The 15,947-nt window shown below is 50.8% G+C and overlaps 2 protein-coding genes across 2 annotated transcripts in view; one reads left to right on the forward strand and one right to left on the reverse strand.

The window, feature by feature from the left end:
• LOC112115473 (LIM homeobox transcription factor 1-alpha-like) overlaps window positions 1-4,728 on the forward strand; it is a 57,292-nt gene extending 52,564 nt beyond the window's left edge. Inside the window, exons 7-8 of the mRNA XM_024212550.2 lie at window positions 1,325-1,483; window positions 4,574-4,728. Of these exons, the coding sequence (XP_024068318.1) occupies window positions 1,325-1,483; window positions 4,574-4,728 (314 nt within the window). The remainder of the gene's footprint in view (window positions 1-1,324; window positions 1,484-4,573) is intronic.
• An 8,915-nt stretch (window positions 4,729-13,643) lies between these two features.
• Window positions 13,644-15,947, reverse strand: part of CHCHD5 (coiled-coil-helix-coiled-coil-helix domain containing 5) — a 2,676-nt gene continuing 372 nt past the window's right edge. Inside the window, exons 3-4 of the mRNA XM_024212556.3 lie at window positions 14,888-15,039; window positions 13,644-14,071 (exon numbers count right to left, since the gene is read on the reverse strand). Coding sequence (XP_024068324.1) covers window positions 14,043-14,071; window positions 14,888-15,039 — 181 coding nt within the window. The 3' untranslated portion in view covers window positions 13,644-14,042. The remainder of the gene's footprint in view (window positions 14,072-14,887; window positions 15,040-15,947) is intronic.

The following is a 15,947-nucleotide window of genomic DNA, read 5'->3' on the forward strand; positions in this document are numbered from 1 at the left end:
GGCAATCTGGGACTGAGGGGGCTCGGCAGAGCTGTGCTGAAAGAGCAGGGGCGCTGCAAGGCAGGGCTGAGATACGCTGGCACAGCTGAGGGGAGAGGAAGTAAAGGGAAAAGTCTAGATTAGCTCCTGGCAGACGGTCGGGGGGACACCTGGTGTAATGCATAAAGCACACGGCTGGGACTTGGAATTCCACAGTTTCAGTCCCTGCTCTACTAGCATCCCTTTGAGACCTGGGGCAAGGCACTTCCCCTCTCTCTGCCTCAGAATCTGTACAATGATGATAAACCTAGTTCATAGGGTGTCACAAGGATTTATAAATCTCTTTTAGTCCTCGGATTCATAGATTCATAGATTCTAGGACTGGAAGGGACCTCGAGAGGTCATCGAGTCCAGTCCCCTGCCCGCATGGCAGGACCAAATACTGTCTAGACCATCCCTGATAGACATTTATCTAACCTACTCTTAAATATCTCCAGAGATGGAGATTCCACAATGTAAGGATGTAAGGAAGGAGCAGTAGGAGAGTGGAGAGTGAAAATTATCATTATTAAGTGTGACTTTTGAATGCTTCAGTACATCGGATGTCAGTGGTTTCTGACTACGCAACAGGAGGTCAGTTCTTTTACCAACTGGTGAATTCGGATTCTCTTCAGTTTAGCTTTTAAATAACAAAACCAATTTTTAATTTATGGCCATTTGACCTTTTACTCCAGGATTAAGGGTCCCATGTTCCCACACTAACAGCCCCTTCTCTTCACAGCACCTTAATGACAGTGAAAAGAATCCAACAGAGGTAGACTCAATCACTTGACAATATGGACCCGTCGTAAAAGCCTTGTCACAAGCCGTTTCGCCACACTCTGATGGCAGGACAAGATTTCCAGAAGTGACCTGTGATTTTGGATGCTCATCTTGAGATACCTAAAAAGGGCCCAATTTCCAGAGGGCAGGAACTCAGCCCTTTCCGGGTCTCTTTCACGTGTCTCAAGTTGGGCACCCAGAATTCACTAGTCACTTCTGAAAATCTTTGGCTTTGGTTCCACAGGTGTAAATCCAGAATAAATCCATGGATTTCCGTGGAGTCACTTTCAATTTACGCCAAAGTAACCGAACACAGAATCTGGCCCAAAGTAACAGTCTTTTATTGCGTGTTTGTGCAGAGCCCCATGTGATCTGCAGGGCCCGTTACAATGGAGCCTGATCCTGACAGAGGCCTGTGGGCATTACTGCAGTATAACACATCATAACATATCACCAGGATGGATTTTACTCTGTTCATATTCTGTACCCACTGCTTCCACCTGTTCCATTGATTCCACATTAGATGGAGCAAGTGTTCACGGACTAGATGGGCTCATGGTCCCCTATCCCAGGATTCCCCAGCAGCAGCTGCTGCCGCTGGATCAGAACAGCTACAGCACAGACTTGTACCGACAAGGGCTCACGCCGCCCCAGCTGCCAGGAGACCATCTGCATCCCTACGGTAAGCGGGTGGCGAGGAGGCTGATGTGACTCAGCGCCAGAGCTGAGCTCAAACCGCAGCCTGGAGTGGTCGGACCCAGTCCCACTGTTATTACTGTCTGACACATGCCCACCACAACCAGCGCAGAAAGAGACACCAGTCAGGACGTGGCCGCTGTACAGATGACGGAGGATTTAAGGGGTAATTTGTGTCTCATGCCTCTGTGGTTCAAAGCTGAGAAGGTGCCCATGAAGGAGAGAACCCCCCCCAACTCCATTCTTCACCAACCAGATTGGGGGGGAGCTCAGGGCTTCTGCCCTGCGGCGGGGTGGTGGGGCTAGGGCCTTCTGCCAGAGACGGCTGGTGCCTGCTGGAGGGGGGGGGGGAACAATTTAAAGGTACGCAAATCCTGGAAAAAATCTGGGCGGGGCAAGTGATCCCATGTGTCCCCCTCATGCATCACCTCTGGCTTCTGCCCAGCGGGGAGGGGGCGACTCAGGGCTTCAGCCCCACGGGAGGCATCTGCTGGGGCTTCAGCCCTGCAGAGCACATGTGCCAGGGCTCAGGGCTTCAGCAGGAATGGGGCTTGAAACCCCAAGCCCAGTCAGGGGCCTCCCGCGGGGCTGAAGTTCCAAGACCCCCCTCCCTGCAGGGCTCAAACCCCACGACCCCTCCATCCCCGCAGAGCTGAAGCCTCGAGCCCAGTCCGGCGCCTCCTGCAGGGTTGAAGCCCTGAGCCCTGGCAGACATGTCCCGTAGGATGGCAGGGTGTCGGGACCCTGGTGGCTCTGGTCAACACTACTGACTGGGCTGTTAAAAATCTGGTTGGTGGGGCTGGCAGGCTCCCTACCTGGGTCCGCACAGCTCCCAGAAGCAGCCAGCATGTCCCTCTGGCTCCAGCCAGGGGGGCTCCGCTCGCTGCCCCCGCCCCATGCACTGGCTCCACAGCTCCAATTGGCCAGGAATCACCTCCAATAGGAGCTGCGGGGGGCAGCGCCTGCGCACGGAGGCAGCACAGAGCCGCCTGGCTGCTCCTATGCCTAGGAGCCGAGGGACATGCTGGCTGCATCCCGGGAGCCACCTGAGGTAAGTGCTGCCCGCACCCCGCACCCTCTCCCGCATCCCAACCCCCAGCCCTGAGCCCCCCTGCCACACCCAAACTCCCTCCCGGAGCCTGCACCCCCTGCCCCAGTCCTGAGCCCCCACACACACCCAAACTCCCTCCCAGATCCTGCACCCCACACCCCCTTCCGCACCCCAGTCCTGAGCCCCCCCCCACACCATAACTCCCTTCTGGAGCCTGCACCCCACATCCCAACCCCCTGCCCCAGTCTTGAGCCCCCTCCCACACTCAAACTCTGTCCCAGAGCCTGCCCTCCGCACCCCCTCCTACAACCCTGCCCCAGCCCTCAGTCCCCTTCCCACACCCAAACTCCCTCCCAGAGCCCCCACCCCACAGCCCGGAGCCCCCTCCCTCACCCTGAACTCCTCATTTCTGGCCCCACCCTGGAGCCTGCAACCCCAGCCGGGACCCTCACCCCCTCCTGCACCCCAACCCCCTGCCCCAGCCCGGTAAAAATGAGTGAGTGAGTAAGGGTGGGGGAGAGCGAGCGACGGGGGGGGGATGGAGTGAGCAGGGGGTGAGGCCTCAGAGAAGGGACAGGTCAGGGGCGGGGCCTTGGAGAAGGGGCGGGGCAGGAGTGGGGCCTCAGAGAAGGGACAGGTCAGGGTGGGGGCGGGGCCTTAGAGAAGGGGCGGGGCAGAAGTGGGGCCTCAGAGAAGGGGCGGTCAGGGGCGGGGCCTTGGAGAAGGGGCGAGGCAGGAGTGGGGCCTCAGAGAAGGGGCGGTCGGGGCGGGGCCTTGGAGAAGGGGCGGGGCAGGAGTGGGCCCTCAGAGAAGGGGCGGTCAGGGGCGGGGCCTTGGAGAAGGGGCAGGGCAGGAGTGGGGCACAGGTGTTCGGTTTTGTGCGGTTAGAAAGTTGGCCACCCTAGTGCCCCGGCCCTTGAACTTCTGAAAACTGTCGTATGTGGCTCGGAGGGTCAGTATTTTTGGCCACCCCGGGACATAGGGTGACATTCATGGCCAGCACAAGTCCTAGCTCACTGCCCGCCAACCCCTCCCCCTTGGGCAGTGCACATCACAAGACTTAGACACCATTCAAGTGCCACTTACGTCCTAATTTGAAGATTTAAGCAGGACTTAAAGAGTGCGTAGGTATGGTGCCAGGCCCTGCCCATGGGTGAGGGGCTGGAGTAGTGGGGGCTCAAGCGAGACCTTGCCCAGAGGTGAGGAGTCACACGGGGGCTAGACTTCATGTTGGACTCTGCCCAGGGATAAATTTCACCCAATGTGAAGAATTGCCCTGTTTTTATCGTCCCCTTTTTTCTGTGCTGAGTCAGGCAGAGGTGACACAGGAGCCCCTGGTGGGACGTGCTCATGTCTTTCTCCAGTGGTGCAAATAGATTTTAACTTTTACCGGTACGGTACCGACCCCCCGACCCTGCCCCCCCTCACAAAAAATGTTCCATGACTAGAGTCCTGCGTGGATACAAATTTATACCTGCGGATGCGGCTATCTGTGGATAGAAATCAGTATCCGCTGAACCACAGGGCTCTCCCGGGAACTGCAGAGGCGAAAGGAACAGAATGTGGGGCTGCCGCTCCCAGGAGCCAGCGCCCCGTGCCGGCAGCTCCTCCAGCCCAGCTGTACCACCCCCAGCCCACCCTCAGCCCTTCCACGCAACCGCGTCTCCTGTCTGGGGTCTGTACAGCCCCGCTGGAGGACAGGGCTGGGGGTGGTACAGCCACACCGGAGGAGCTGCCGGCGCGGGCTACTGGCTCCTGGGAGCGGCGGCCCCACATTCTGCTCCTTTCGCCACTGAGGTTCCCAGGAGAGCCCTGCGGTTCAGCGAATACCGATTTCTATCCACAGATATTCACATCCGAGGAGAAATATTTGTATCCGCGCAGGGCTCTACAATTCATTCTTGACAATGTGTCTTTCCGGTATGGTGTACTGGCAATAAATGTCTTAAGGGTACAGCGTACCTGTGCGTACCGGCTTACTTGTACCATTGTCTTTCTCTCACTTTCCTTTTCTTCCTCCCCTAGACTCGGAGGGCGTTTTCCATGACATGGACAGCGACAGCATCAGCCACTTGGGAGACTGCCTGCTGTCAACAGCCGAAGCCAACCTCCTCCAAGCCCGAGTGGGTAACCCCATTGACCGACTCTACTCAATGCAGAGCTCCTACTTCACCTCCTGACCGTGGAAAAGGTCCTGGTCCTTTTGTGAGTGTCTTGGACAGACGTTGTTCTGAATTCAGAATGAGGAGTGGGGAGGAGAAACAGCCCTTCAGAGAAACTCTTTGAACCCTGCACAATGGAAGAGGCAGCTGGGTTTGCCAAGCACATAAGCACTAATTCATGAGGACCTTCCACAGCCCAGAGGACTCAACTGCGTTGCCTCTCCCCTCCTTTTCTCTAGCCACAAGTAGATGGGTGACATGATGTTGTTTAGCTGTAACTGTAGCGGTTTGTCCAGTGTTTATGCTTTAGAGCATTACATTCTTCAAACGAGACTGGCCACGTTGCCCAGAGTCAGGCTGGGAAGCAGCATCTCCTCTGTCGGCTGCATTTATTTAAACCTTGGTGCAGCTGATCCATTTGTGGTGCCATTGTGCCCCGCTGCGAGGGCTTTCACCAGCCTGCCCCCTCCTGGGCCTGCGTCATGGGACAACATTAATTTTCCTTGGGGAAGGCCAGTGACCGAGGATGCCTCTATTTGATACTACTGCCATTTTGGAGGCTGCCTTCAAGGGGGGTGATTTAGGCTTTTTAATGGCTGACACCATGGAGAAATGCAAGACAGGTTGGTCCCTGAGGGAAACGGCTTTGCTTGGGGACAGTATTCACCTTCAGGAACAAAAGATTATTTGGTCTCTATTATGATGCGAGGAAGCCAAGGGACATGTCCCTGAAGAGAGTAACGCATCTAGAGAGGCGTATCGGCCTCTCCCGACTGCCTCTGCGCCCCTCCCTTTAAAAGGAGGCTCACTCCATCCATTCAAAGTCGAATGAAGACCACATTCTCACAGCTGTAACACTGCAGATGCTGTCTGCACTGGCTGTTTGTTTCTTTTAAAACTAGTGGTGTGAACAGATCTTATTTAAACATGTTCTTACCAGAAACCCCTCCCTACATGTTTCCATCTCGAGTGGGATTTCTCCCCCTAACCATTTACCCAGTTCACTGGGACCGTCCACCATTTTGCTTCCCTCAAATACACAAGAAGAGGAAAGGGTTGAATTGTGTTATCTTGGAATGTGCCCTGTGCCAAGTCACTTCCACTCCAACAGCCTGAGTTTGTTCTTGACTTTGAAGGCAACAGGTAGGATGCCCAGAGTCCGCTGAGAGACCGCACTCTTTCTTTGGATGGGGAGGAGCAACACTTCTTCTCCAAGCATGAAGCTCTTACAAGCTCTCAGTGTGGGGCAGTTTAGGGTTAGAGATTAGCAGGCAGATTTGGGGTTATGGCACAGAAGATTTATAAAAGATGCCACAGACAGCAACAGGAGAGAGTGAGTGGAAGTTTAAATCAGATATTTAAGAAGAAAATTCTTTACTCGCTCACCCAGTATTTTATGTTTCAGATACTGTATGGACAGTTGGCACCCCCAGAAATGGCAAATGGTTCCCTGTGAGCCCCTTTTTGTGCAGGCTGGTGGAAGGAGTAAGAGCCTCCAGAATTTGCCTTCCCTCAGTTATTCAAACACTCATTGAGGAGAGGACATCTCCAATGGAAAATAATAACTTGGCATGAGCAGGATGTTTAAACCCTGATTCCTAGAGTTGCAAATCCAGCAATTAGGTTTGTGTGGCAGCTATCAGAGAACCTGGCTCACTGATGTTTCTGTACATAGTGTTGATTTTGGTTCTAAGCTCCCCCGCCTTATCAATCTGGTTTCAAAGTTATGCAAACCCTTCTCAAATGGAGAGGAAGAAAAGGCTAATCGTTATCATTGCTGTATTTCTGTGGGAGCCATTTGTGAACATTAATAATCATGAGCTGTAGGAGCACAGGAGACCCATTCCCAATATGCGTTGCCATCTGTCAGGACTTCCCCATTTAGTCAAGGGAGCTCAGATAGTGGTGCATAACTGAACCACAATCTTCATAAAGCTCATACCATCATTGCTTCCCCATTAATACAGTTGTGTAAATGTGCCATTCACCCACGGGCAGTCCCTTGCCTCTTTGTTTACAAAACAATACTTTTTATCTGGATTCTCCTACGGTCATCAGTAGTGGATGATTTTTGCCTTCCAGGCAGTTGTGTAAATAGTTTACAGATATTTTGATGTTTCGTTTAAGGGAAATGTCCTCTCCCGGGGAACTGGCAATTTGTGAGTTACCTCCATCCCACAGGCGAGTTCTGTGGAAGCAGATTTTCCCTGCTTCTTCCAGCCTGAGTTGCTGCACTTGGTCCATTCCCACCTCTGTTGTGTGTCTGTCCGCCCATAAGAAATGAGACTGAAAACTCCCAGCGCTGTTTCTTTCTTTCTTTCGGTGGCTTTTGCACTAGAAATGGTCTCAGTTTAGATTAAATTTTAAGAAAATGTTTCCGTGAACCATGTGCAAATTGATATGTTTCCTCCAAGTGCTGGAGGCAGCGTCACCCCTGAAATCCTACCCTTGCTCCCGTTGTGATCCAGTGCTGTAATGTGCCAGTGTTTTTGCATGTACATTTGGAAATAAAAACAAACTTAAAGCTGAAGTCTAAAGTTTGCCTAAGCACAAACAGACAAATTGTCTGTACCTTCACTCTGCTTAGATTAGATCTAAGTAGGCCTGTCCATCTAGCTACTTGCTGTGCAATCCCATGGGGATTTGGCCTGAGGTCTTCAGTGGGACATTTAATCAGAACCTCATCTTTCCCTGGGGTCAGACATCCTGGAGCAAGAAGTGAGGAACTAGTGCTAACAGCTGTTCTTACTTTGATAAAGAACCAGCAAATACAACACCAAGAGTCAGTTACAGTTAGCTGCAAGAGAAACTGAATTCCCCATAGGAACATAGACACTGGTAAATGATGTGAAGAACTATCCTAGGTGCTGGACCACTAGTGCCAGGGAGTCTAAAAAGATGACAGTGACCTGAGCTTCAGAACCAATGTTGAGATTCACTTGCAAGAACTGAAGGAGGAGATCACGGCCAGACAGACTGACCCCAGTTAGGAGAATTAGGAGGACTTCACCCTGGCATAGTCTGAACTTGTGCTGAATCAAGAAGTGGCTAGTCAGCCCGTAGGCACCAAACCAACAGCTGAAGTCCTTATAGTCTGAAAAACTAGCACATTTGCCAGGCAAAGTCCTGTTGCTTCGCTGATCTCAGCATCATTCTGAGGGACAGAGATGCTCTTAGTATTATCAGCATTGCCAGGTAGTTTCTGTGGCTCCCAAGGGCTGCAGTTTGTCCCAATGTGTTTTGCAGCAGCAACTCTCAGCTCTTGCCACCAAGGAATGACAAGAGGCTTGGAGCAGAGACAAAGGGCCAGTTGACATCAGTGCCAGTGGGAAGCAGCTGTTGTAAATGTGAAGGGGCGGGAGGAGTAACTGTGCATGTGAGACGATCCCAGGATATCCCCAGTGTGAGCTCTCGCTGTCATTGATCACTTTGTGCCCTCCGAGCTGGCCCTGAATCACCCGGATTGGTAAACGGTGGCTTTTCCTGGTGCGTGACTCCCACCTAATGGACAATCGAGTGCTAGCTGAGTTTCAGTTCTGTCCCCCCGGACTGCGTGTTCCTGAGTCGTCCAAAAGTTTCTGACTGGATCACAACTGCGGGGTTCTCTTACTGATATGCCCCAGGCCTCTGCTTTCTTGGTTTGTTTGCTGTCATCTTCCTAGGCTGTTCCTTCCTGTCCGTCTGCTCTGGTATTTGTGACTCGGGCGGCTAGTGTGGCTCCACAGGTGTGACATTGCTGAGTCCCGGTAAGTTGGCGTTTTCAGGGAGGGAGGCTGTCAGCCTTGCCCAAGGCTCCCACATACCAATGGTTCCCGACTCCCAGTCTTGTGGTCAGACATGTTTGTTTTCTGTGTGTCTAGCTACACTTTCAAGATGACGGTTGACCAGAAGACAAGGGTGCTCCCCTCTGCCCATGCAGCCTCTCTCATGCCTAGCAGCGACTCGATGTCAGCTGGATGAGAGCCAAGTAAAGCAACCGTGTGTGTGAATGGAATGTGGTTCTGCACAGCTCTCTACCCTCTGCCACTGCCCATGTCAGCCCTGGGCCTGCCAGCAGTACTAAATCTTCCCCATGACTGCCGACACCAAAGGAACATGCTGATTTATGGCTCTTTTAAATAAGAGAAACAGAGTGTAAAATTAGAGCATTTTCTGGATGAAAAATTAAAGGGATGTTTTTGTTAGTTCCTCATTCTAGGCTCATGTGTAATTCACCTTGTTGGTTTTAAAGTTCCACTTGAAAGGAAACTTGACTTCAACAGAAGTTAAAGTACCAGGCTGCAAGACTCCCAGCACACTTAATTTCATATTCAGAGGGTTCTAAATCAAAAGGAAACAGAGGAAAAACAGCAAAGAATTAACTGAACTAATGATCTTTGGCTTTCTCTCTCTTGTGGACCTCAAAGCCCTTTACATGCATTAATTAGCTAACCCTCATTACTCCCTGGCAAAACAGGTGTTATGTGTTTCAGAGATGAGGAAACAGAGGCAAAGAAAGGTGCAGTGGCTAGTCCCAAGGTCACACAGCAAATCATTGGTTGAGCTGGAAACAGAACCCAGGAGTCCTGACGCCCAGGCCCCTGTTATACCTATCGGCCAACACGGCCTCTTGGCTGGAAATAAGAATCCGGAACAAGTGAAAGGGGAGAAAAGCAAAGTGCAGCAAGGTAGTTGAGAGATCATTATTGGGCAGAGGAAAGGAATGTCCATGCTGGAAGGTGAAATGATTTGAAGGGGGGAGGGATAGCACAGTGGTTTGAGCATTGGCCTGCTAAACCCAGGGTTATGAGCTCAATCCTTGAGGGGGGGCCACTTAGGGATCTGGGGCAAAAATCAGTACTTGGTCCTGCTAGTGAAAGTAGGGGGCTAGACTCAATGACCTTTCAGGGTCCCTTCCAGTTCTAGGAGATAGGTATATCTCCATTTATTATTATTGAAATAAAGCTTCCACTTCCATTTCTGCCCTCTGTGGTGTGGCCTCCAAAGAAGCCTGTTATTGCAGTGGCACAGATGGGTTGTGTGTGAATTAAAGGGCAAACACCCCAATAGAATTAACCCCCAGAGTGAGAATGTGTCAAATGTCTGTGACAGCCAGAAATGTTCTAGCGGTTCTGAAGTAACTTAGAACTTGGGGCTTTTTAGGCGCCTATCTGTGGATTCTGCAGGGTTTGAGTATTTATTTCAGGTCTGTTCTAAGTTTATGAGAACAATAAGATTGCCAGTCCACTAGAAGATGGCTCTAAATCCATTTTTGTGAGGCTCCCACCATGGAAAACACAGACTTACTCACTTATTGATTTGGGCCCTTTGGGATTAATTTCGCTGAACCTCTCTGCAGCCTTTGGCAATGGAGCAGAATGTATGGGTTTGATTGACTGCCCACGGACTTTTCTACTGCTCAGCCCAACACTGGTGCATCTCTAACTTCTAACAGCTTCCTGGAGTTGTTTGTATGGGTCTATTCTCTCTTGACTTGGGATGCAGTTTGTACCAGAGTCCAGCCATTCTTTGGCTGTAAGCATCCTTATGCAATAGATTCTCCATGTCCTAAGACACAGGAAATGAGGATGGGCATTTCCTGGATGTCTAATGTTTGTGTTTTGTTGCATGTATTTTCTGGTTCTCAGTAGTTTCAGTTTTCACCACTGTGGAAGGGAATCAAGCATCACTAAACAACCTGAACAGCCCAAAAACAGCAGTTGGATGTAAGAGTATAGAATTTGCATTGTCAGATCAGACCACTAGCCTCTGTAACCCAGAACCCTGACTCTTGCAGGAGCCAATACCTTATGTTTCAGAGCACTTCCTGCTTCCATGGTGCTGGCTCCTTCTTATTTCCAACTGCTACACTGCGTTAAAGCAAACCAGATGCCCACTGGTACTTCCCTAATGTTACATACCCATCCCAGCAACTGCTGGCACCATGATCTTATTCTATCACAGCCAGAGGAGATGGCCCACATGTTTGCAAAGGGAAGAGGAGGTGGCCATGAAAAAAAAAACCCTCTATAAAACTATAGTCCACCCTATGAAAAGATTTGAGACCCCACTGCTGCAGAGCCAGATGACGAAGACTACAGCTGATCAGCTGTGCAATACTATGCAGAGCTAAAAAATCCTTCAGGTCAAAGGAGTGAAAAAATGCCACATGCTCCCTGCAACCAGTCCCTGTGCATGTGCAACTTTAAAGGAGACGGACTGTGGGTGATGATCTTCATTTATAAGACCATTTGCCCCCTGCCTTTCCACAGAGGATTTGCCAAATGCGACGAGGCCATTGGTTCATTTAGTTCAGGAATCTGCCTCCAGCAGTTCTTGATAACTTTGGGGGAAGGCAACCTTTTAAAAGCTGGCCACCTATGCAATTCTGCCCCATGAGGGCAGGTTCCTTCCTCAGTCCTGCAACACAGGGCTTTATGATCCTAGTCTACGCAAAGGTGCATGACGTACATTCTGCATTCAGAAGAAAACCTACCACCGCCTTGTTACGATGTCCTCAGAAGACGTGGTTCTGAATCTCCTTGATTGTCAGAGCCTGAACACACAGGGCACAAGGGGCGGCAACCCCTGCATTTTATCCTCCCTGTTCCTCAGTAACTGGTTGACTTTGTGACCAGTTGTCAGGGTTCAGCTGATCAGCTGCAAGCTGACATGGACAAATGCCTGGCAGCGTGGTGGTTAAAGCAATAGACTCTGAATAAGTAATAATGGAGTGGCTCAGTCTGCTGAGCAGCAGGAGACGTAGCTGGGCTTAAAAGGGGGCCCAGTGCACCCTAAGCATAATGAAAAATGGCTTTTCTGCTGACAGTCTGACATTTCAATACAATTTCAACAACATGTAAAGCACCTTCGTTCCTGCATAACTGCGGCCTTAATAAAGCTCTTCCCACTACAGATATTTATGACTAAAGAGACCCTAGCTGCTATAAATAATCCCAAGGGATCAGCTAAAAATAGATTTTTCCATCTCTACAGGCAGTTGCAGCCTCTCTCTAAATTCACTCCGAACCTGAGTGGCCATCACCTCCTCTTCCAACTTTCCTCCCACTTTGCCACTAAGCAAATTGGATTTCCTTTGAGCAGCTCACAGTGCGTTAAAGGGATGAAAGCAGAAAAATGCTCCCTGCCTAATTTATTTATAAAATACCCTTAGTTATAAGTGATCCCACACACACAAATCACATCGCTACTGAAATGCAGCCACCTCTGGGGTAGAGGACAGCAGCTAACAGGGTTACAGCAAGCAGCTCAACAGCATTGTCAGCCAGCTGGAACAGACAACCTTCAATCTGCCACCACCTCCCTGGAGAGGGGAATCTCTGCCAAGATGGGCTATTGGAAGATGGCGAATTATGTTCACCAAACACCACATGCTCAAAGGCAGGAACCTGGCCACCTGCCTCCGCTGAAAGGCGAACAAGGAATAATGTGTCCTGGCCAGGGAGAATGAAATAGTTGGGAACCAAGTCAGAGATAAACCTATCTTGGTCCTTGCTGAGCCCATGTGAAAGGAGGCTGCCTCAAATTAAAGCATGCTACAGAATTACAGTGGGATTTAGAATATTGGACTCAAGTAATATGTGATCTGACATCCTTGTTTCTATACAAGGCATAGAGATCACTTCCCTGAGCAGGGTTGCATTGCCTGGGTTCCTGGCCCCTTACCCGTCTCACTTGTTGGGCGGCCCCAGCAGCCTGGCAAGCTAAGTTCTCACGTTTCTAGTGCTCACAGCCATGAAGCTGTTGTTAGGAAGCCAAATGGTTGGAGTGCAGAATCTGTATAAGCGTATCAGAGGGAATAGTGCTGTCCTTCTCTAGGGCCTCTGAGTATCTCAAAGCATCTGAAGAAGTGAGGTTTTTACCCACGAAAGCTTATGGCCAAATAAAGCTGTTAGTCTTTAAGGTGCCACCAGACTCCTTGTTGTTTGAGTATCTCAAAGAACTTTAGAGCCCAAATTAAGCCTTACACTTCCGGCGGGAGGCAGAACTTAACCCCGTTGCACACACAGCACGTTACACAACACTGCAGAGACTCATCCAAGGATGGAAATCAAAACAGCAGAAGCACTGGGAATTGAATCCAGGAGTCTTAACTGCCCGTACTCTGCCCTAACCAGCAGACATGGTGTTTCTTGCACATCCACCCTCCGCTTTAGGCATGCTCAGGATGGCTCTCTTTGCCGGGTGAGGAACTCAAAAGATTCACAAGGCCAAACCTCCTGTTCTTAATTCATTCCTCTCACGAGAACAATCCACTGTGTTTTGTGTCATTTTAATTCCCCTACATGGTTTGCAACCTTGAAATAACCTCTCTTTCCCGGTCCCCTGTTTCCCCTCCCCCATATGGTGAACATCAATGTTTCCCCAGCATTTAGGAATTTGTTTGTTGTCTTGTTTCTACAATGGTCAGGTTTTGTAAAGCATTTCAAACATGTGCAGTGCGAGTTATTAGATATCCCTACAGCTCTGCTGCTGACAAGGCTCCCTCTGCTGGCTCCAAAGCAGAGCATAAGACATGCTAGTCCAGTGGTTCTCAAACTTCTGTACTGGTGACCCCTTTCAAATAGCAAGCCTCTGAGTGCGACCCCCCTTATACATTAAAAACACTTTTTTATATATTTAACACCATTATAAATGCTGGATGCAAAGCGCAATTTGGGGTGGAGGCTGACAGCTCGCGACCCCCCATGTAATAACCTCACGACCCCCTGAGGGGTCCCGACCCCAAGTTTGAGAACCCCTGTGCTAGTCTATAGCCCTTCCAGAACATTTGTCAGCAATGGGAGTGAGGAATAGTTTTGATGCTGTTCAAATTTGGGACCTAAACAGATTGATGTTCTCTCTTCAGTTATCACCTGGATTTCAGTGCTGTCAGCCAGACCCTCACAGCAGCTCCCCATATCAACTGGAGGAAGGCAGAGCCAGCCCTTTAATCTTTAAGAATTATTTTATTAGGGCGCAGAAATACTGTGCCTAAATATTGCAGGGAGTAGGAAAGAATACATGTTACAGTAAACAGGACAAGTTAAGGACCAATTTCAGCCTTCGGTCTCAATTTCAGTGCAGAGTTGAGCCTTTATTGTCATTTTAATACAGTTTCTGTAGCTTATTAATTAATGGTGCTGTCCAGGGCTGCGCGACCAGCAGAGACAAGAGGCGGCACTAACAGCATACTGACAAATGCCGACAGATTCTGATGTCCTGCTGCGAATCCAACTGTTCAGGTGCATGTGACCGGAAACTGATGAAAGCCAGAGCGCAGGGACTTGTATCATTCTGTGTTTTCTGCCAGGAACCATAAGAATGAGGCTCCACAGCTGGGAAAGCCTGTCTCATTCCTGGTGAAGGTTCTCCGTGTCCCCTGTGGAAAGACAGCAGGAATGAAAGTCAGTGGTTGTGCATATATGTGAAACTCTAGTCCCGAGAATACAGCGTTTACACAGACAGCTGATAAGTAATTTTGTAGCTTTCTAGGGGTTTCCACAGACTTAATAAGATTTTATTTTAATACTGCTCCATCAAAGCACAAATCCTTTGAAAGAAAGTGCTCAGTGTAGTAATGTAAGCGGACTCTACTGAGAAAGCTTGATGTACATTACTGCATAAACTCACTGCTCCAGATTGGTTCATAAAGTTAGACTGAACTCATGGCAGCAACCAAGATGGCTCAAGGGCTTGGCAGCAGTGTCAGGGCTGGAGCATAAGCTTTCGTGGGTGAATACTCACTTCGTCTGACGACGTGGGCATTCACCCACAAAAGCTGATGCTCCAATACATCTGTTAGTCTTAAAGGTGCCACAGGACTCTCTGTTGCTTTTTACAGATCCAGACTAACACGGCTACCCCTCTGATAAGTGTCAGGGTTTTTCATCACATGGCTGTCAGCTCAGAGTCATTACCTTCTGATACCCATTTGGAGACCTAGGTGAAATGAGCTAGCTGGTCAGGCGGGCGTCTAGTGGTCAAGTGTCACTACCACAAGAACCACCGTTACAACTGGCACTTACTGTCAGTCTCAGCAGAGAGGCCAAGTAAAGAATGAGCACTGATCTCCAATCTCACTCCTGGAAGGAATCTCTAGGGCAGGGGAGGGTGGTAGATGGGGAGGCTAACCGGGAGAGTGCCCGTGCTGGAGATGAACAGGGGATTTCAAGTTTCCAGCTGAGCCTTCATTCACCTTTAGTCATTAGCTTCACCTGCTCAGCGCAGAGCAGGAACTCGTTGACGTGTTCGGTGCAGTTCACCACGGAGGCCTGGTTCTGTTTCAAGCACTGTTCAAATGCAGCAAAGGGCTCAGCGCAATCGTGGCGGATCTTCTGCACAATCGGGCTGCAACAAAGCAAACACACACAGACACTCAGCTCCTCACGGGGAGCTTTGCTGACGGTCACAGGGGACTGAACAGACCCTGGAATAAGCCTAGAAAGAACATTTTAAAATCTCTAGACAAAGCAGCTGTAGGGAAGTCAGGAATGTGCCCAGTAGCGGATGTGAACCCCCAGTGATTAGCTGCACAACAGGTGGAGCAGGCTGGCCTTGCGGTTATAGCATTGGTACCGCCCTCAAGAGAACAGGGTTCAAGACCCTGCTCTGCCACAGAGTCCCTGTCTGGGCAGGTCACGTCCTCGCCCTGCCCCTCAGCTGTACAATGGGGTGTGACGCCAGGGAGCGGGGCGGATTGACCTGGGAATGTCGTCTAGTTTTACTGGGACTGTCTGCATGGGGGATGGGAGAGCAGGAGGTAACTTTACTTGAGGGACGATACCTGAGCCAGGAGGGGGATTGGGCCAGGTGACACCTTTGCCCGGGGAAACTGGACAAAGACGGGGGAGGAGCCGGGGGAAGGGGGAGTGAGTCGGCTGCGGGGGAGTTTCAGTTTGGGGCTGGCTGGGGAATCGGAGGGAACCCCAAGGTTGGGGTCTAAGCTCCCTGCCCCCTAGAAGGACCTGACTAAGGGGGCCTGTTTATGCCGACAAGCTCTGTTTCAGACCGGGTTCCTGTTGTCTAATAAACCTTCTGCGTTACTGGCCAGCCGAGAGTCCCGGGGAATCGCAGGAAGCCGGGGGGGCAGGGCCGGACTCCCCGGCGAGCGGGCCCCTGGCTCGCAAGGGCGGGCGCTGCCCAGACGCCGCAGGGACGGGAGCAGGGCGGGGGCCCGGAGGCGGCGGGGACGGGAGGAGGGCCGGGGGTGGGGACCCCGGGGGGACCCTCACTCACTGCGAGGAGGCGCCGCCCAG

Source organism: Terrapene carolina, unplaced genomic scaffold, assembly GCF_002925995.2.
Source record: "Terrapene carolina triunguis isolate 2854851 unplaced genomic scaffold, T_m_triunguis-2.0 Scaffold833, whole genome shotgun sequence".
NCBI classification, from domain to species: Eukaryota; Metazoa; Chordata; order Testudines; family Emydidae; genus Terrapene; species Terrapene triunguis.